At 53.5% G+C, this 22,025-nt stretch overlaps 1 protein-coding gene across 8 annotated transcripts in view; it reads left to right on the forward strand.

The window, feature by feature from the left end:
* The window catches only part of MYO9B (myosin IXB), a 138,210-nt gene that overhangs the window by 23,726 nt on the left and 92,459 nt on the right, over positions 1-22,025 (forward strand). For all 8 annotated transcript variants that reach the window (XR_012428537.1, XM_065535165.2, XM_074026312.1 and 5 more), the window contains exon 2: positions 751-1,648. Coding sequence is in view for 7 of the 8 variants with exons in the window: in XM_065535165.2 (XP_065391237.1) it covers positions 809-1,648 (840 nt within the window). In the remaining variant the exon portion in view is untranslated. The remainder of the gene's footprint in view (positions 1-750; positions 1,649-22,025) is intronic.

Here is a 22,025-nt window from a genome sequence, read left to right on the forward strand (position 1 = left end):
CCTCTCACTGTTACCGGTGTGTGGCCAAGGCTTGTGGGGCCGAGCCTTCATCTGCTTGGGGAGCTGCTGGGGAGGTTTATTCAGAGATGAGGTCAGGAAGGATGTGGGCTGGGAAGGGCATAGCAGAAAGAGGGTCATGGCTGTTGGGCTTCAAAGTTGAAAGGCTGCCTCTGGATGGGGTGGGTTGGGGGCTGGGATGGAGCAAACTCAGGGGGAAGGGTCAGGTCTTGGGGGTTGTCTGATGATGTCACTTGTAAAAACCACTATCAAAATTTTTTTTTTTTAAGTGACAGAGTCTCTCTCTGTCACCCAGGCTGGAGCATGGCTGGTATAATGACGGCTCACTGCAGCCTCGATCTCCTGGGTTCAATTGATCCTCCCACCTCAGCCTCCCGAGGAGCTGGGACCACAGTTGAGCACCACCATGTCTTTATTTTTTGTAGAGATGGGGTCTTCCTATGTTGCCCAGGCTAGTCTCAAACTCCTGGCCTCAAGCAATCCTCCCACCTTGGCCTCCCAAAGTTTTGGGATTATAAGCATGAGCCACTGCATGAGCCTGAGGTCATGTTGAAGGACAGACAGACCCTCACGGGATGCCGTGACTGGTTGCCTCTGGCTTTTTGGGTGAGCCTAGTCGGGTGGGGAACTCCAGCATTGGGTCAGGTGCTATCTGCCCAGGAGTGGGACTCCACATGCCCCTTAAACTTCCCCCACCTCTCTGACTGTGCCTGGCTCTGACCTCCCTTCCAGCTCCAGGACACGCGCGCCCCGAGCCTGGGAGGCATGCTGAAGCCAGGCGGTCGGCAGGATGAGTGTGAAAGAGGCAGGCAGCTCGGGCCGCCGGGAGCAGGCGGCCTACCACCTGCACATCTACCCCCAGCTGTCCACCACGGAGAGCCAGGCCTCGTGCCGCGTGACCGCCACCAAGGACAGCACCACCTCGGACGTCATCAAGGACGCCATCGCCAGCCTGCGGCTGGACGGCACCAAATGCTACGTGCTGGTGGAAGTCAAAGAGTCGGGCGGCGAGGAATGGGTGCTGGACGCCAACGACTCGCCTGTGCACCGGGTGCTGCTGTGGCCCCGGCGGGCGCAGGACGAGCACCCGCAGGAGGATGGCTACTACTTCCTGCTGCAGGAGCGCAATGCAGACGGGACCATCAAGTACGTGCACATGCAGCTGGTGGCGCAGGCCACGGCCACCCGACGCCTAGTGGAGCGTGGCCTCCTGCCACGGCAGCAGGCGGACTTTGATGACCTGTGTAACCTCCCTGAGCTGACCGAGGGCAACCTCCTGAAGAACCTCAAGCACCGCTTCCTGCAACAAAAGATCTACACATATGCGGGGAGCATCCTGGTGGCTATCAACCCCTTTAAGTTCCTGCCCATCTACAACCCCAAGTACGTGAAGATGTATGAGAACCAGCAGCTGGGCAAGCTGGAGCCACACGTCTTCGCGCTGGCCGACGTGGCCTACTACACCATGCTCAGGAAGCGCGTGAACCAGTGCATCGTGATTTCGGGCGAGAGCGGCTCTGGCAAGACCCAGAGCACCAACTTCCTCATCCACTGCCTCACCGCCCTCAGCCAGAAGGGCTATGCCAGCGGCGTCGAGAGGACCATCCTGGGTGCTGGCCCCGTGCTGGAGGTGAGCAGGGAAGCTGGTTGGTCTGTGGGAGGGGGCCTTTGTTTGGAAAATGTGGGTTTTGAGCCAAGCGCAGTGGCTCACGTCTGTAATCCCAATACTTTGGGAGGCTGAGGTGGGAGGATTGCTTGAGCCCAGGAGTTCAAGATCAGTCTGGGCAACATAGCAAGACCTTCTCTCTACAAAAAAAAAATGATCAGCCAAGCAGGCATAGTAGTGCTCACCTCTAGTCCCAACTGCTCAGGAGGCTGAGGCAGGAGGATCACTTGAGCCCAGGAGTTTGAGGCTGCAGTGAGCTATGATCATGCCACTGCATTCCAGCCTGAATGACAGAGAGAGACTCCGTCTCAAAAAAGAAAAGAAAAGAAAGAAAGAAATTTCAGGCCAGGTGTGGTGGCTCATGTCTATAATCCCAGTGGTTTTTGGGAGCCTAAGGCAAGAGGATTGCTTGAGCCCAGGAGTTCAACATCAGCCTGGGCAACATAGCAAGGCCACCTCTCTACAAAAACAAAACAAAACAAAAACAAAGATTAGCCAGGTACGGTGGCACACATTTGTTGTCCCAGCTATTAGAGAGGCTAAGGCGGGAGGATCAATTGAGCCCACGAGTTGGAGCTATGATCGCACCACTGCACTCCAGCCTGGGCAACAGAAAGAGACCCTTCCTCTAAAGAGAGAAAAAGTGGAGGTTTTCTGATAGTTGTTATTATTCAGGTACTGCGAGGCCAACTGGTCAGGATGCAACTGCCCTTGGAAAGAGAGTTTGTTACTCACAGTTCCCTAAAGAGGGTGCAATGCCATGGAAGGCCACAGGGGGAAGCACTGGAACACGTCAGGAGACTGAGGGAGAGAGGGAAAAAGGGAGCGGAGAGAGGCAGGAACCTTTATTGTGATTTTCATGCATCGGAATGTGCTAGGCAGAGTAAGCTGGCGTAGGATTGGCTTGTTTGAATTATTTCAATGGACTCTGGGGCATAAGGGCTGCCCCTTGTTGTTAGGTGCCAGGGCCTGGGGTGATGAGAGCAGGGGATAGTGGGCTAGAGTGTGAGAGCCCCACAGAGGAGGTGGCTGGGGTGTAGGCTCTGGGCTAGTTGGTTTGCATATGGAAGGCAAGACCCGAACCATCTCTAGGAATTGGCTAGAACCAATCTAGGAATTGGAAAGGGCCGTCTCTCTGGGGTCAGCCTGGCCCCAGATGTCAGAGCATCAAAAATACAGAAAATAAAAAGTCACTGGGTGTGGTGGCTCATGCCTGTAATCCCAGCACTTTGGGAGGCCGAGGTAGGTGGATCACCTGAGGTCAGGACTTTGAGACCAGCCTGGCCAACATGATGAAACCTTGTTTCTACTAAAAATATAAAAATTAGCCAGGCATAGTGGTGCGTGCCTGTAATCCCAGCTACTTGGGAGGCTGAGGCAGGAGAATCACTTGAACCCGGTAGGTGGAGGTTGCAGTTAGCCAAGATTGCTTCACTGCACTCCAGCCTGGGTGACAGAGTGAAACTCTGTCTCAAAAAAAAAAAAAAACAAAAAAGGGTCACAGTTAATACACATTTGGCTTCCAGATCATGGCCATTCCTTCTCAAGGTGCCTGAAAGAAAAGGCTGGCGCATTCAAACCAGTTTGAGGAGTGCTTCATAATGGGGCATTTCTAGGGGCACCGGCAGGGTGGAAGGAAGCCAGCAAGGCGTACGGCAGGCCTGGGGGTTAAGGGGATGGGAAGGCATTGTCACAGAGTGGGCAAGGGGAGGGGGCCACTGGTTCCACTGTAGAGGCAGCAGAGAAGGGACCAACCCAGGCTCTCATGCCTCATGCCCTCTGTCCGCTGTTCAGTGCCCTGATCAGCCAAACCCCACGGGAGCCCTCTGTGTGCCGCTGTGGGTGAGTCTTGTGGCCACAGGGCTGCAGAAGTGACCACACAGCACCCATCATTCCAAGGGTTTTAGGATGAGGTGCATCCACATGTCTCAGAACAACACAACCATCGTCACCTGGTGAGGGCCAGGGGCAGCGTGTGGCCTCAGGGGTCTGCACCTCTGGGTGTGGGGTCTGCTTATTTTTCATTTTTATTTTTTATTTTTTGTGGAGATGGGGGTCTCACTGTATTGCCCAGGCTGGTCTCAAACTCCTGGACGCCAATGATCCTCCCACCTTGGCCTCCCAACATGCTGGGATTATAGGCGTGAGCCACCGCACCCAGCCCCGCTTTCTAAAAAAAAAAACAAAAAAACAGACTTTAGTTGTTTTACAGCAGTTTGAGGTTTATAGAAATACCCAGCAGATAGTGCAGAGAGTTCCCATGTACCCCTCCCACCCCCATGTTCTCGCGTTCTTTATATTTTGCATTAGCGTGATGTGTCAGTTGCAACTGATTCAAATCCACATTGACACTGTTACTGACTAACAGCCATACTTTCCATTAGGGTTATTGGTGTTGCAAGTTCTTTGAGTTTGGACAAAAGTATAATGAATGTATCCGCCGTTGGAGTGTCACAGAGTAGTGTCACTGCCCTAAAATTCCTCCATGCTCCCCTTGTTCATCCCTCCATAATCTTTGGCAACCACGCTTCTTCTGACTGCCTCCATAGTTCTGGTTCTTCCCGGCTGTCTGTAGTTGGAGTCCCAGTGTACAGGCTTTTCAGACTGGCTTCTTCCACTTCACAACGTGCATTTAAGGTTCCTCCATGTCGGTCCAGCGCAGTGGCTTACGTAATCCCAGTGCATTGGGAGGCCGAAGCAGGAGGATCGTTTGAGCCCAGGAATTCCAGATCAGCCTAGGCAAATAACAAGACCCCGTCTCTACAAAAAATATATATATATATACAAAAATTAGCCAGGTATGGTGCTGTGTGCCTGTGGTCCCACCTACTTGGGAGTCTGAGGCAGGAGAATTGCCTGAGCCCAGAAGGTTGAGGCTGTAGTGAGTCAACGTCGGGCCACTAGACTCCAGCCTAGGTGGCAGAGTGAGACCCTGTCCCCCCCAAAAAAGGGGGAGGGGAGATTCCTCCATGTCTTTTTGTGGCTTGAGAGCTCATTTATTTTGCTGAATTATAGCCCATTATATGAATATGTCAGTTTCTTCACATTTAGGATCCTGAGAGCCCCCTCAGTGGAGAGAGGGAGTTGGGGCCAGGGTCAGACCCCACCCTCCCTGGAGCCTTGACCTCTGGCCTCTTGTTAGTCCTCACAAGCTGAGAGCTGCCATGCACATTTCACTGAAATCACATCTAAGCAGTGCCTACGGAATGCATTTCAGTTCCTCTTCCTCTCTGAGGTCATCAGCAAGACATTAATTGGGGTCATACAACTTAGCCCTCGTCCGACATATGTAGCCTATTTCTGTTTTCTCCTGTACAAGTAACACAGAGATTCATTGTCATTGTTTACATCAGCTTTCAATAAAACCGCTGAGCAATTTCACTATAGAATGTCCATTTTCTTTCTGTTCTGTTCATGTCCTGTCCTGTCCTGTCCTGTCCTGTCCTGTGTCTCCATTACCTAGGCTGGATTACAGTGGCACAATCGTCACTTACCACAGCCTGGAGCTTCTGGGCTCCAGCAATCCTCCCCCCCGAACCACCCAAGTAGCTGGGATTCCGGGTGTGCACCACCATGCCTGGATAATTTTTAAATTTTTTGTAGAGACAGTCTTACTACATTGCCCAGGCTGGTCTCGAACTCCTGGCTTCCAGTGATCCTCCCACTTCAGCGGTTTTTAATATGCTTTGTCTTGTGTGCATTACATTATAAACCCAGACCACCCATTCATCGCTGTGTGAGCATTTGCTATGTGGCAGACTGTGATACAGACACTGGACTATGTGGTGGCCAAAGTGAACACAAAATTCTCCCCAGGTAGAACTCAGAGAGGACTCTGGGTGACGCAGGAACTGTAGAGGTTCTGAGCAGACGTGGATGCAACCCAGCTCTGGGGTCCCGAGGCCACCCTGGCGTCATCCCAGCTCTGAGACTCAGCCACAGTGAAACTGCCAGTGGCCCCAGTGTCCTCCTACCTGGTGGCCAGGGGGCTCGATGGCTCTCCAGGCCAAAACATCAGTGCCTGGCATCCACATCAGAGATAAAACAGTGACCTTGGAAATTCAGCATGTATGGCTCACACCTGTAATCCCAGAGTCAGGAGGCTGAGTCAGGAGGATTGCGTGAGCCTAGGAGTTCCAGACCAGCCTGGGTAACATTGCAAGACCCCATCTCTACCAAAAATTTTAAAAACTAGGCTGGGTACAGTGGCTCATGCCTATAATCCCAGCACTTTGGGAGGCTAAGGCAGGTGGATCACCTGAGGTCAAGAGTTCGAGATCACCCTGGCGAACATGGTGAAACCCCGTCTCTACTAAAAATACAAAAATTAGCCGGGTGTGGTGGCAGGCACCTCTAATCCCAGCTACTCAGGAGGCTGAGGCGGGAGAATGGCTTGAACATGAGAGGCGGAGGTTGCAGCGAGCCAAGATCGCACCATTGTACTCCAGCCTGGGCAACAAGAGCAAAACTCCATCTCAAAATTAAAAATAAAAATAAAAAATTATGGTCCCAGCTACTCAGGAGGTTGAAGTGGGAGGATTGCTTGAGCCCGGGAGTTCAAGACTGCAGTGAGCTATGATCACACCACTGCACTCCAGCCTGGGTGACAGAGCAAGACCCTGTGTCAAAAATATAAACAACAAAAATTTAGTAGGTGAATGAACGAGAGGGTAGATCCAATGTTTACCATGTCAGACATTTTGCCAAATGGGACCAGGCAGGTGGGTGAACACCTGAGCCCCACAGAAATGACACACCCAGCCCCAAGGTTTCAACGTGGAATGGCCAGGAGGCAGGATTGCCACCTAGGTCTCAGTTCAGGGTCCATGTCCTCCCCACCACGTTACTGCCTCCACAGCTCCATCTCCCTGGGACCCTCCAGGGCGTGGATGAGTTTCCTGTTGCTTAGGTAACAAAGTGTTAGGGGCAAGGGAGTCTCCAACAACAGGGATGAAGGCTCTCATGGTCCTGGAGGCCAAGAGTCTGAAATCAAGGTGTCCACGGGGCCACGCTCCCTCCCGCCTCTGGAGGAGGATGCTTCAGGCCTCTTCCAGCTTCTCTGGCGGCTGCAGATGTGCCCTGGCCTGTGGCCACATCACGTCAGTCTCTACCATCAGGGGTGTTCTTCCTGTGTGTCCGTGTCTTCACGTGGCTTTCTTACAACAGGGACACCACTCATGGGATGTAGGGCCCATCCTACTCCGGCATGACCTCATCCTACCTAATTGCATCTGCAAAGACCCTATTTCCAAATAAGGTCACATACAGTTTCCAGGGGTGAGGATGTGGATATAATTTTGGGGACAGGGAGCACAAGTCAGCCCACAGCATCCCCCGTAGAGTCCTAGAGTCCCACCTGGCCAGCTTCAGGTCCCACCTGGCCCCTGGCAAGTCCCACTTGGTGACATCTTGTGCCTGGGTCCTCGAGGTCTGCCCCAGATCCGCAATTGTCTTGGGTACCGGTAATTCCTCCCCGGATGCCAGCAAAGCTCCCTCCAGCCTCCACGCCTGCACAGTCTCCAGTATGCCTTCGACAGCCATTAGTCACCCTCCGTGAGTCAGACCCCTGGTCCTGCCAGGCCGCCCTGCTTGGGGCCTCAGCAGTGGGGGCTGGCGAGGCCGGTTTTCTCCAGCGGTTCTAAGCTGCTCGAGGGTGGTGCCCACGCTGGCTTCCAAAACAGGCTTGAGCCAAATCCACGTCATGGCAATAAACGTGCTTCCTGGGGCGACTGTTTGCAAAGGGATATGATTGTCTTCACGGAGAGCTGGATTTCTCAACCTCGGCTCTGTTGACATTCAGGGCTGGATCGTTCTCTGGGGAAAGAGTCGTCCTGTGCATTGAAGGACATTGAACAGCATCCCTGGCCTCCACCCAACAGATGCCAGGAGCACTCCCCACCCCGCAGGTGTGACAACCAGAAGTGTCCCCAGACATTTCATTTGATTAGAGAGGTATTAACAAAATAGCTTCCAGGCACTGCTGATGTCCCCTGGGAATAGAACCACTGTCTTTTGAGTTCTTCCCATAAGACCCAATCACTGTTCATTGCAGCCACTGAGCTTTTAGAAATTACCCATGAGTTCCATCTGTTCTGTGCTAACTTAAGAGTCATTTTCTTTTTTTTCTTTTTTTGAGATAGAGTCTTGCTCTATCCCCCAGGCTGGAGTGCAGTGGCACAATCTCAGCTCACTGGAACCTCCGCCTCCTGGGTTTAAGTGATTCTCCTGCCTCAGCCTCCCGAGTAGCTGGGACTATAGGCGCCCACCACCATGCCCGGCTAATTTTTACATTTTTAGTAGAGACGGGTTTCACCATGGTGGCCAAGGCTGATCTCGAACTCCTGACCTCAAGTAATCCGCCCTCCTTGGCCTCCCAAAGTGTTGGGATTACAGGCGTGAGCCACCATGCCTGGCCCCAAGAATCATCTTCCAATAAGAGGAATAATTAGCTAAATCATGCCTCAGGCCCACTGGGTATCAGGGTTTATGCTTCTTGATTTTCCTCCATCATCTCTAAGCCCTCACGGCAGCTCTGCCCATTTTAAAGATGAGGAAACTGAGCCCCAGAGAGACACGTGGATGCACAAGTTTCCTGAGGTGTCTATACATTTTACGGGCTGGAAGTCCTCAAACAGCAGTGGTTGATTCTCTCACAGTTCTGGAGGCCGGAAGTCGGAAATCAAGGTGTGGGCAGGGCTGGGTCCCTCTGGAGGCTCTGAGGGAGAGTCTGTCCCAGGCCTCTCTCCCAGGTTCTGGTGGCTTCAGTCGTCCTTGGAGCTCCTGGGCTTGTGGCCACATTGCTCTGCCCTCTCCCTCCGTCGTCACCTGGTCTTCTCCCCTGTGCGTGTCCAATCTCCCTTGTCTTTCTCTCATGGGATCACTTCATCTCAAAACGCTTATCTTCATGACGTGTGCAAAGACCCTGTTTCCAAATAAGGCCACAGCCACAGGTTCTAGGGGTCAAGACTTAGACATGTCTTTTTGGGAAGCCACAAGTCAACCCACCACAGGTGGATTCCCCAGGCCACACTGCAGACAGCCACAGCCTAACCCGGGGTTTCAACCCGGCCTGAGCCCCGGCCCCCCGTTCAGGCTGCCTCTCTGCTCTCCCCTCTCTCGCCCAGGCTGCAGAAAGCCGGAGATCAGCACAACTCACAGTATCGATTGGGGATTTTTTTCTCAGCTCCCCAAAAGGAGAAGTTGAGCTGTTTTGAGGTTTGGGCGCACCTCCCCACCCCCACCCCCACCCCCAGCAAGGGTTGCAGCCTTGCTGTGCAATGCTGACCAAAAAACAGGAAGGGAGCACTGTGGAAAGCCGGTTCCAATCAGCTGATCTGTCCGCCACTGCAGTTAACTGTTGCCATCACCTTTCACCAAGTCTGGGGGCTGCAGAAGCCATGGGTCTCCCCGTCCTCCATGTGGCCTCCAGCCTCCCAGTGCAGGCGCCCCTCGACAGCCCAGGGGCTGCGGATAGAGCAGCCCACGGCATCGGCCATGGGGGCTCGCCGCAAAGCACACCCAGAACACGCTCCTCTCCCTTCGCCCACAGCCTCAGATCTACCAGGCACTCGCCTCGGTGCCCTTCTGAGAGCAGGCTGAGTCCAAGGGGCCAAAGGCTGGAGTTCCCTTCATCCGTCCTGAACTGTAGCAAGTGCAGCTGGCGGCGTGCGTGGAGTTTTCATTCTGAAAGCAGAAATAAAACAAGGATCCTTGCTTGTCAGGCTGTTGTCCCAGGGGTCCCCAGACTCCATGGAGCCCCTGGCCTGGCCCACAGTGGGACACGGTGACAGTGATGGGCTGCGGGCCACAGAGGGACGCCCCCAGCTGGTGGAGCCAAGCTCACCCGAAGTCGTGCCAATCCCAGGACATTCCAGTGAGGGACTGAGGAAGGGTCCTGAGCTAGCCACTGCCCTAGACCCCCCTCTTGGGGCAAAGGAACCTAGGACTTGTATCTACCTGGACCAGGTCCTGAGCTCCTCCTTAGGGGCCCCACAAACCCAGTCTCATGTTCCCCCCGACTCCCCAGCCCCTCCGCCATCAGCCAGGCCACTAGCTCTGTTCCCCCACCCACAGTCAGCACTGGGGCAGGTCACCCAGACCACAGTGTCATTATCCACCTCGACCTCCACCCTCAAGGACACCTGCCTGGGCCACGTCCTTTCCCCCTGAGTCTGTCGGGCGAGACGCAGATGGATGCCAGCCTCCACCCAGCGTTGGGGGCATCATCTCATACATCCTCGCCACATCCTGACGTGGACAGACTGACCCCTTCCACCTGACGTGAGGTACACGAACCACTCAGCAAGGGTGGCAGAAATAGAAAGTTCCTGAACCGGGCATATGCCAACTCTAATGCCTCTGAAGTTGAGGTTTCTGTTTAAGAGCTTATCGAGATATAATTTACCTATTTACTATTTATAAATAGATACATTTATACCTGCAGTTTATAAATATATAGATTAAATTTTATCTGCAGTTTATAAGCCTGTAAATTAAATTACATCTGCAGCCTCAAATTCCTGGCCTCAAGTGATCCTCCCACCTCAGCCTCTCAAGCAGCTGGGACTACAGGGGCACGCCACCACACCTGGCTAATGTTTTTTATTTTTTTGTAGAGACTGGATTTTGTTATGTCAGCAAGGCTGGTCTCGAACTCCTGGCCTCAGGCAAAAGTGTGCAATTCAGTGGCATTTAGTACACTCGCAGTAGTATGCAACCATTGCCTCTATCCAGTTCCAGAATATTTCCGTCCCCCCAAAAGGAGACCCCATCCCCATCAGCAGTCACTCCCCACTTCCCTCTCCCAGGCTCTGGCAACCACTAATCTGCTTCCCGTCTCTACGGATCTGCCTGTTGTGGACATTTCAGATCAATGGAATCTCTCACACTCTGTGGCCTTTTGTGTCTGGCTTCTCTCACTTGGCATCATGTTCTTGAGATTCATCCACATCATAGCATGGATCAGTGCTTCCTTCCTTTTCATGACTGCATCATATTCCATGGCCTGGATGGATGATGGACTATGGTTTGTTTCTCTGCCCGCTAGTTGTATCAGCATTTCATTCCTTTGTATGGCTGGTATGTGGTTGGGATTTTCCTGGACCCCTGCCCCATCCAGGCCAACCTCCCCCATCAGTGCCCCCCACAAGAACAATGTTGGGGAGTGGGAGGATTGTCACTCACACAGAGGATCTCCTGGAGACTGTCATGAGCCCTGGGAAGGAGGAGAGCAGTCCCGTCCAGCAGGCTGCTCCGGGCGTGCTAATGGCTGGAGCCACTGAGGGACACCAGGTGGGACCAGGAGCAGGGGTGGGAGGAACCGAGGCGGGGGCAGGTGTGCCCAGGCACAGCAGGGACGTCCATCTGCATGTCCTTTCCAGCCTGTTGAGAAGCCAGTGGCCAGAGGGAGGCTGGCTGCAGGGAGCATGGCGGACGGGCTGGCTGACAGGGACCCTGGACTCAGGCAGGAGCGTTTGCAAGTGCAACAGAGGGGGAGTCCTGGGAGCAACCCCAGCCTCAGGGATGTGCCAGATCTGAGGCTGACAGCCGAGGACAGACAGGTCCCAGGGGAGGAGGAGAGGGGGTCAGAAATGGCTGCAGGGACACCGCCTGGAGGCCAGTCCTGGTGAATTTGGTTTGGAGTGCTTCGTTCAAGCAGCTGATGGGGCAGCCAGGGCTGTGCACCAGCCACACAAAGAACCCCACAGCCCCAGCACTCATCAGGCCTCAGAGGCCATCCTGTTGCATGACCCAGTCAGAGAGGGGTTGGGGGCAGACAGCAAGCTGGGGCACCTCCCAGCCAGGCACTCACCCAACCCTTGGCTGTTAGCCATGCGGCGAGGTGAGTTTGGCAGAAGTAAGTGTTGAGAGGGGGCGTGTGGCTCCCCTCCTCATGGGGGGACATTTCAGGGATGAGATTCAGGGCATGGGCCATAGACCGGAGGAGGTTCAGGGTCAGGATGGGGCCAAGGCCTCAGAAGGCAGAAGTCACCCATGTCCCGAGCAGCAAAGGGAAGCCAGCGTTTATTTGAGGAAGAGCAATACCTGCAATCAGCGCCCGTCTGTCTGTCGAAGGGTCCAGGAGCCCCCAGTGGCTTGGGTTGTGTCTGTGTTACGTGAATGCAGAGGTATTTGAGGCTGAGGGTCCCTGAGTCACTTCTCTGGGCTGAGGGAGAAGGAAGGTGGGAGCATCAGTGGGCAGCAGGGTGGGCAGGGAGCTTGGACTCAGGAGGGTCCGGGGCAGCAGCCTGGTGCACTTCAAAGGGAGATTGGAAGGCCCGTGTGTCCAGGGCCGTGTTGGGGGAGCAGGGCCAGGGTCACCGGGTGCCCGTCCTCCTCTCGGGTGGGTGCACTGCTGTGGTGGGGAAAGAGGAGGCAGAATTAGGGCTCTCAGGAGTCTCCACCCTCGCCCCACCAGCGGTCAAGACTCAGGCTAGCCCAGGCCATCCAAAAGGCTGAGCAGTGGAATGGTTATCCACACAAACATCCGGGTCACCCATCCACACAGGCAGGCATGTGTGGGAGACAGGGTGGTACAAGGACAGAAGGAGGAGGTACAACGTGGCCCTGACCACGAGCTACCGAAGGTCCCTGAGGGGGGTGAGGTGGGCACCCCGGGCACCACAGGAAGCAAGGATAGAATCAATCTCTGGCTGCCTCTCCTGTGTGGCCTCCCCGGGATGTTTGCACAAAGGTGGAGGGAAGCAGTTTTGGGGGGCCCTGGGTCTGCAGAGCAGCCCAGAGGAGGAAATAGGAGCTGGGGTCCGAATGCAGGGCAGGCAGGAGATGGGGCAGGGCAAACCCCACAGGCGACGAGAAAGCGGAATAAGCCATCATATGGGGTCAGTTTCAGACCTCACAATCAGAAACCCTCAGGGACAGAGGCCAGACTTCCTGGTCCAACCCAAGTTCCCAACCACTGCCCTGTTGATATGTGGGCTGGATCATTCTGTTATGGCCAGGCTGTCCTGTGCATTGTGGGGGACTGAGCAGCATCCTGGTCCCTGCTCACTAGATGCCCATAGCACCCCCGCCCCTAGTCCCGACAACCAGAAACGTCTCCAGATGTTGACAGGTGTTCCCTGAGGAGCAGAACCACCCCAGTTGAGAACTGCTGTTTTAGGTCAACTGGATGACAAGATAGATTTCATTGTAACAGATGTTCTCTGCCTAAATATTTTTAGATTCTTTTCTTCTTAGTAACATCGTGCCATTGGAGTTACACATCAACCCGACCATATTCGGCACCATTGTGGAGCGGCTGTTAGGGGTGGTGGGAAGCAGTTTCAGTCCGGTGTTCTCCCTCATCCCTGGGGGGAGGTGACTGGTGTGCCTCCTCGTCTCTCACCCCCTGCCCACCCGGAGCCGGTCACTGCCCACCCACGGTCAGGCATGTCCTCGTGACACCAATGATGAAGCGGCCCTAGGTGTGTGAGGATCTGGCTTTCCAAGAGCTTGCTCTTCCAGGTGGACTGAGTGACGTCTTACAATGTTGTTTTTAAGACTTGCTCCCCATGCCAAAAACCGCAGTCCCTGATTTTAGGACTTGGCCTGCACTGAGGGTGACATGCTCCCTGCTGGGTTTTTTGCAAAGGAATGTAATCAAAGAGGTTTGCCGGTTTTCTGATCCAGGCGAGTGCTGGTTTGTGCGCCCTGGATTCTGTGGTCCTCCCTGTCCTACTGGGGTGACTTCTTGAAACCTGTGCCAGGTGCTGGCTATGGCTCAGGTCTCCCTCCTTTAAGCATCTCCCCAGCAGGAAACAAGTCAAGAACCACTGCCCGGAAACAGGATCAGCGGCCAGAGATTCCCCACTTTGGCAGAACCATGACACGTTTCGTTATCACTTTTCGTTCCCCCAGCTGCTTTTCCGCTTTTTTTTTTTTTCCCCTCTAATATGACACTTAGTCTTTTTAGTGTCTTTTCATCTTTTTTAACTTTAAAAAAAATTTTTTTAGGGACAGGGTCTGGCCCTGTCACCCAAACTGAGGTACAGTGGTGCAGTCATAGTTCACTGCAGCCTCAACCTCCTAGGCTCAAGTGAGCCTCCTGCCTCAGCCTCCCAATTAGCTGGGACTACAGCCACATGCCACCACGCCATCAAGGTTTCATTTCTTTTGGTATCTACCAGGGATTGGCAAACTACAGCCCACGAGTTAAATCTGCCAGTGCCTATCTCTACAAATAAAGTTTTATTGGTGCATAACCACGTCCATGCATTTACATATCATCCCTGGCATCTTTGGCACCATGAGTGCAGAGCCGAGTAATTGCACCCGAGACACTGCATGGCTCACAAAGTTGAAAATATTTACTACCTGGCCGTTTATAGGAATTTTTTCTCCTTGGTCCCCCCCAGTACATCCACCACTTTGTAGAATGTTCCAGAACCCCATAAAGGTGAACATTTCACAGATGTCTTTTTTTTTTTTTTTTGAGATGGAGTCTTGCTTGGTCACCCAGGCTGGAGTTCAATGGTGTAATCTCGGCTCACTGCAACCTCCGCCTCCTGGGTTCAAGCAATTCTCCTGCTTCAACCTCCTGAGTAGTTGGTATTACAGGAACCCACCACCACGCCTGGCTAATTTTTATATTTTTAGTAGAGACAGGGTTTCACTGTGTTGGCCTGGCTGGTCTCAAACTCCTGACCTCAAGTGATCCACCCGCCTCAGCCGCCACAAAGTGCTGGGATTACAGGTGTGAGCCACCGCACCCGGCCCCCAGGTATCTTCTGCTCAGCTCCCCCTTCCCAGATGTAATGAAACCAGCTTCCCATCCTAGATCCAGACAGCCCAGATCACCAACTGGAATCTCTGCATTTGTATCTGTGCCATAGACATACATATGTGTTCATAAGCGTCCACTTCCCCACACAGAGTCATAAAGCAATTTGGGGAGTCAGGAAAGGAGGGCACAGATAGAGATGTCCTACAGGGTTCGGCAGAGCTAACTCCCTCCGTCTCTCTGCCCCACAGGCAGCTGGGAGTGATTGTACAGCCCATGCATTTGGGACCTGGCTGAGGCTGGCAGGGGCTGTGCAGGGTTCCCTCCTTGCCTTGAACCCCCTCACAGGCTGAACACCAGCAGGCCCCATCTCTCGGAGGGTTTCCAGCTGCCTCCTGAGCTCTGAGATGGCATGTATCCTGCCTGCAGGGTGCACAACCTGCCAGGGACACGGTGGGAAGAGGATCATGGAACCCATGGGCCCAGAGTCACCGAGCAGGACCCTGTCATCCTCCTGGTCTCTCACACCAGCCCCCTTCCTCACTGTAGCTGAGACAGCCTGACCAGAGGTACATGCCCAAGGCCACAAACCCCCCAGGAGGAAGCTGGCATCTGGGGTGTCAGAAGTGTGATTAGGAACCAGAGGGTGTACTGGAGCTTACAGTTGGGGGATAATTAAGCCAGAGGGCCACCTCTTTAAGGGAGAGTGAATTACGGCACAAGGACAGGCGAACCGGAGTCGGGCGGCCGGGAACAAGGCAGTGGTCAGTGTGACCCGGCAGCATTCCCCGCTCCGGTGCCTTTTCCCAGCTCTGGAGACAAACCAGCAGGCCTGGGTGTTCCCCCCACAGAGCACAGAGAGCAGCGGGAGCTGTGAGGGGCAGCCTGGGTGGGAAAGAGGGCTACAGACCTCAGAGAGGCCTCTCCAAGCTGAAAAGTGGGGCACATCAGAGCCAAAGGTGTCTTTGGTGGGTATGGAGAGGGTGGGGGTGCCCTACAGCTGAGTGCTGAGGCCCCTGGCACCACCAGGGAGGGTGGAGGCTGCATTGACCCCCAGGCGGAAGGGGCACCCCACCCCCAAATCCCCAGGTACTCGCTCAGCCTCCTTTCTGTGCCCTGCCACATAAAACATCACAGCCCTGATGTTTAGAATGATCTAAGGCTATTTTAGACAAAAGGGGAAGTTATATTTTGGGGAATGCTGCATCTAAGAGAAGAGTAAAATTACGGGGTATATTTTAAGCGCCATAAAAAGGTCTCCTTGGAATTTGGAGAAAGTTGATTAAAAGCTAAAGCGTAAGGTCTGGGACACCCCTGCCGCAGCCCCGCCTTCCCTGAATGTTCTGGGGGTTTTACTGTTCCGCGGTTATGGAGACGGGGGACCCATCTGTCTTTCCGCCATGTGTGCCTCAATGTTTGGGGCGGGAGTGTGGGCAGGCATCAATCAGCCACAGGGCCTGGCCGCCGATTTGTTTCCTAGTGATTATCCAGGATAGATCCGATTTCTGCAGGCCCCGCCCAGGGCAGCTCAGTCCCCAATGTCACAGTGCAGTTGCCACCTATGGTTTCCTTCTGTGTGACTTGGCCACAGCAAGCCAGAACCAGCTCCTAAAACCAGCCCCCTCGAGACCCCCATTCCCGAAAGTGCCCAGAGGCCACTTGGCATCTTCTGCCCAGCTGCTGACCGGCCCTGTGACCCCGACACGTGGTTCCTCCTGGGTAAAGGAGAGAAAGGGATGACTTAGCAGTGATCAAAAACCAGCACCCAACACCTTCCGTAGAGGGGGTTCTCTGTAAATCCCGGATGGTATCATCACTTCCTTTTTTTTTTTTTTTTGAGACGGAGTCTGGCTCTGTCGCCCAGGCTGGAGTGCAGTGGCGTTATCTCGGCTCACTGCAAGCTCCTCCTCCCGGGTTTACGCCATTCTCCTGCCTCAGCCTCCCGAGTAGCTGGGACTACAGGTGCCCGCCACCACGCCCAGCTAGTTTTTCATATTTTTTAGTAGAGACGGGGTTTCACCGTGTTAGCCAGGATGGTCTCGTTCTCCTGACCTCGTGATCCGCCCGTCTCAGCCTCCCAAAGTGCTGGGATTACAGGCTTGAGCCACCGCGCCCGGCCCTGGTATCATCACTTCTTTAAGGAGGAGTGAATTACAGCCACCTGTGCCTTTGTCAGTGTTATTACAGTATTCTCGGCCCGGTGCGGTGGCTCACGCCTGTAATCCCAGCACTTTTAGAGGCCGAGGCAGGCTGATCACTTGAGGTCAGGAGCTCGAGACCAGCCTGGCCAACATGGTGAAACCCCATCTCTACTAAAAATACAAAAATTAGCCAAGCGTGGTGACAGGCACCTGTAATTCCAGCTACTGAGGAAGCTGAGGCAGGAGAATGGCTTGAACCCGGGAGTCGGAAGTTGAAGTGAGCCAAGATTGCGCCACTGCACTCTAGCCTGGGTGACAGAGCGAGACTCTGCCTCAAAATAAATAAATAAATAGACATATACGGGATTGTAGTTAGCGGGTATGTGAGGTATGTGAACTGAGGTTCTCGCCCAGGGCTGATTCTGCCATCAGGTGATATTTGGCAAATGTCTCCTGGAGACATTTTTGCTTATCATAGCTGGGGAGGGAGAGATGCTACTGGCTTCTGGTGGGTAGAGGCCAAGATGCTGCTAAATGCCCCACAGCGCACAGGACGGCCCCCTCTTTAAAGAATGACCCGGCGCAAATGTCAGTAGTGCTGAGGCAGAGAGACCTGCTTAAGTTTAGAGGCCTTTAGAGAGTGTTTTTGAAAATCTGGTCTGGCGCTGTGGGCAGAATCTGCAGGGAGCGGTGGTAATTCAGAAACCATCACCTGAATGGAGGCTGGGCGCCGTGACTCACGCCTGTAATCCCAGCACTTTGGCAGGCTGAGGCAGGAGGATTGCTTGAGTCTAGGAGTTCGAGACCAGCATGACAACATAGCGAGAGCCCATCTCTATATTTTTAAATTTTTTTAATGAATTTATTTATTTATTTTAATTATTATTATTTTGTTTGTTTGTTTTTGTGGTTTTTTGTTTTTTTGAGACAGAGTCTCACTCCGTCGCCCAGGCCGGAGTATAGTGGTGCAATCTAGGCTCACTGCAACCTCTGCCTCCCAGGTTCAAGTGATTCTCCTGCCTCAGCCTCCCGAATAGCTGGGACTACAGGCATGCACCATCACGCCCACCTGATTTTTGTATTTTTTGGTAGAGACATGGTTTTGCCATGTTGACCAGGCTGGTCTTAAACTCCTGGCCTCAAGTGATCCGCCCGCCTTGGCCTCCCAGAGTGCTGGGATCACAGGGATGAGCCACCATGCCCAGCCTGTTTTTTAAATTTGATTTTTTTTTTAAATAAAGCCACCACCTGCATGGAGGGAGCTGTTTGTGGACGGTGTAATTGTTAATAAGATTGTCCTTCAAGGAGGAGGAGAAGATGACAAGGGCAGGTAGCCCCCAGAGAGGCCCTCAGGGCAGGCCGGCCTGAGGGGACATCTCCAGTCCTGCCAAAGTGCCTGAACCGGTTCTCGGCACCTCTCACTTCTCCCCTACAAACCAGAGTTTACCAGCTCCGGGAGTTCAGGGGAATGGCCAGGAAGCCAGACGTGGGGGTTTGAGTGCAGGCTTGGCCGCCTGCATGCTGTGTGACCTGCAGCAAGTCACTTGACCTCTCTGTTCTGCCTCCTGATCTCTCGTGCCCCAGGGCCTTTGCATGTGCTGCACCCTCAATCTGGAATACTCTTGCCACCCTCATCCTTTTAAGTCCCACCCCAAGGCCTCCATGTCCCTTCAGTGCCAGCGCACAGCAACACTGGGAGATTCAGAGCACAGATCCAGGGTGGTGGGCAAGCATGGGGTGTGGCTTCCACTGCCCTGTACCCTGAGGTTCTGAGCAGGCTCTGTTCAGCGACCCCGTGTTTCTTACAGCCAGCTTCTTACAGCCGGCTTCTGGTGTCGGCTGAGGAAGAGCCAGGAATGAGCGATTGCTGAGATGGAGTCACAGGACACCGAGGCAGCAGGGAGGCCAAGGAGGGGAGCCTGGGCAGTCCTCCTGTGCCTGAGCGCGTGCCCATCCTTACTCTGGAACTGCCACATAAAGAAAAGCAGAGACGCCCAGTGGCTCACACCTATAATCCCAGCACTTTGGGAGGCCGAGGCAGGAGGATCACTTGAGCTCGGGAGTTTGAGGTCATCCTGGACAACGTGGCGAAACCCTATCGCTACAAAAAAATACAAAAACAAGCCAGGCATGCTGGCGCATGCCTGTAGTCCCAGCTACTCAGGAGGCTAAGGTGGGAGGATTGCAGGCCCATGATATGTCAAAAGCAGGATGTGTCAACCAAGATGGAGGTGATGAGGAGCGGCTAATGCCCAACTGTCAGGAGCATCAAAGGACTTTATATCACATGATCCCTCTGGGCACAGGGCAGTGCCTGCCGTGGCTTCCCCAGACCCAAGGAGGATGCCACACAATGTACTGTTCAGCTTTGGAGCGAGCGCCCAAGACAGGCTGGGCAGCCACCGCTACTGCCCCTTTTCAGAGCAGAGTGGATTCAAAGGAGATTATTTAACCACGAAAAGGAATGAAGGGCCAGTCAGTAAGGCTCACGTCTATAATCCCAGTGCTTTGGGAAGCCAAGGCGGGAAGATTGCTTGAGGCCAGGAGTTTGAAACCACCCTGGGCAAAATAGTGAGACCACATCTCTACAAAAAATAAAAATATTAACCAGGCACGGTGGCATGTGCACATGTGCATGTAGCCCCAGCTGCTCAGGAGGCTGAGGCAGGAGGATCGTTTGAGCCTGGGAGGCAGAGTTATAGTTAGTGAACCATGATCGCGCCGTTGCATTCCAGCCTGGGCAACAGAACGAGACTCTGTCTCAAAAAAAAAAAAAAGCCAGGCACGGTGGCTCATGCCTGTAATCTCAGCACTCTGGGAGGCCGAGGCGGGCGGATCACGAGGTCAGGAGATCGAGACCATCCTGGGTAACACAGTGAAACCCTATCTCTACTAAAATATATAAAAAATTAGCTGGGCGTGGTGGCGGGCGCCTGTAGTCCCAGCTACTCGGGAGGCTGAGGCAGGAGAATGGCATGAACCTGGGAGGCGGAGCTTCCAGTGAGCAGAAATAGCGCCACTGCACTCCAGCCTGGGGGACAGAGCGAGACTCCGTCTCAGAAAAAAAAAAAAAAGATAGATAGATATCTAAATATATATATATATCCTTTTATGCTCATTGGTAACAGTCCTCATGGTGAGTGCTGAAGAAGTTGGCTGGAGTGGGTTTGTGGCAGTTGCTCTTGGAGTATATATTCTGGAGAGAGAGATACAGCCGATATAGGGCAGCTTAGTCTTGGCATGGTGGCACATGCCTGTAGTCCCCGATAACTCAGGAGGCTGAAGCAGGAGGATTACAGAACCCTAGGATTTACAGGCATGAGCCCTCACATCTGGTCTGGGGTTTCTTGTTGTTTTTCAAGACAGAGTCTGGCTCCGTCACCCAGAATGGAGTGCAATGGTGTGATCTCAACTCACTGCAGCTTCCACCTCCTGGACTCAAGAGATCCTCCCACCTTAGCCTCCCAAGTAGCTGGGACTACAAGCGTGCACCACTACACCCAGCTAATTTTTGTAGTTTTAGTAGAGATGGGGTTTTGCCATGTTGTCCATGCTGGTCTCGAACTCCTGGACTGAAGCCAACCACCCTCCTTGGCCTCCCAAAATGCTGGGATTCTAGGCATCAGCCACAGCCCCTGGCCTGTTATTTTTAACACACCCCCTTACTTGTACTTGGATTGTCAACTTTTTCTCTTCCTCACCACAGCCCACTGAAGGGACACAGCAGTGGTCCCACACTGAGTTTCGGGAGATAAGGGCAGACTGAAATCTTGATGATTCAGACTTGCTTTTTCCACTGCCATAAGTGAGGGAACTCACACTTCCAGCAGACACATACATTCCATATATATATATAAATCTGTCCAAGAGCTGCCACCACAGGGTGATGGGTTGCTGACCCCAGCCCTGGAGAGTGGGTCCAAGGGGAGCCTGGGGGCCCCAAGAGGCATCCCCCACCCCAAGTTTACAGAGAGAGGCAGTGGCGCCTGCAGGGAGAGCAGAGAGGTGCTGTAGTAGCTACAGAACCTCCTTCCAGCCCCCCCTAAGGAGATTACCTTTCTTTACATGTGCAAATGTTCGCTTTTGCTGCATTAAAAGTACTGGAAGGGCCAGGCACGGTGGCTCACGCCTATAATTCCAGCACTTTGGGAGGCCAAGGCGGTTGGATTGCTTGAGGTCGGGAGTTTGAGACCATCTTGGGCAACATGGTAAAACCCTGTCTCTACTAAAAATATGAAAATTGGCCAGGCACAGTGCTGCATGCCTGTAGTTCCAGCTACTCTGGAGGCTGAATCAGGAGAATCACTTGAGCCCGGGAGTTGGAGGTTGTGTTGAGCCAGGATCGCGCCATTGTACTCCAGCCTGGGCGACAGGAGTGAAACCCTGTCTCAAAAAAAAAAACAGTACTGGAAGTCCCTGCGGTTTGGGGATTGTGTGGAGAAGCAAACGTCATCTCAAGATGAAACCTTTCCTAATGAGCTGAACACTTGCAGAATGAGCCTCCACTCAGACTCCCTTCTCAGCTCAGCCTAAGACTGGCTCCTCCCATGATGCACATGCGGTACAAGTCGGTTGCCAAGTGAGGTTGAGAATCTTTTTCTTGCAAAAGATGCATGATTTCAGGAAGTCATCAAAAGTTGCCTGGAGGCCAGGCGCAGTGGCTCAGGCCTATAATCCCAGCACTTTGGGAGGCAGAGGCGGGGCAGATCACCTGAGGTCAGGAGTTTGAGACCAGCCTGGTTAACATGGTGAAACCTCATCTCTACTAAAAATACAAAAATTAGCTGGGTGTGGTGGCTCGTGCCTGTAATCCCAGCTACTCAGGAGGCTGAGGCAGGAGAATCACTTGAGCCTGGGCGATCACACCACTGCACTCCAGCCTGGGCAACAGAGCAAGACTCTGCCTCAGAAAAAACAAGTCATCTGGAGAATCACTCCCCTCATACCTCCTTAAGTCTACATGGAACAGTTTCAAAAATCATTCCTACATCATAGCCAGGTGTGGTGGCACATGCCTGTAATCCAAGATGCTCAGGAGGCTGAGTCAGGAGCATCACTTGAGCCCAGGAGTTTGGCACACAGACACAGACAGCCAGTGACAGGCAGGTATCGGTTAGCAGGCAGGAAAGAGGTTCGACCATGGTGGACAGAGCCTCGGGAGCGAATGAGGCCATGATGCTGCTAAATTTAAATGACATCTTTCAGGGCCAGTTTCAGTGGCTCATGCCTGTAATTCCAACACTTTGGGGAGCCAAGGCAGGAAGCTCACTTGAAGCCAGGAGTTCAAGACCAGCCTAAGCTACAAAGCAAAACCCCGTCTCTACAATAATTAAAAAATTAAACAGGCGTGGTGGTGCAAGGTCTGTAGTTCCAGCTACTCAAGAGGCTGAGGTGGGAGGACCGCAGGACACCAGGAATTGGAGGCTGAAGTAAGCTATGATCACGCCACTGCTCTCCAGCCTGGGGGACAGAGCAAGAT

This window comes from Macaca fascicularis, chromosome 19 (genome assembly GCF_037993035.2).
Source record: "Macaca fascicularis isolate 582-1 chromosome 19, T2T-MFA8v1.1".
NCBI classification, from domain to species: Eukaryota; Metazoa; Chordata; class Mammalia; order Primates; family Cercopithecidae; genus Macaca; species Macaca fascicularis.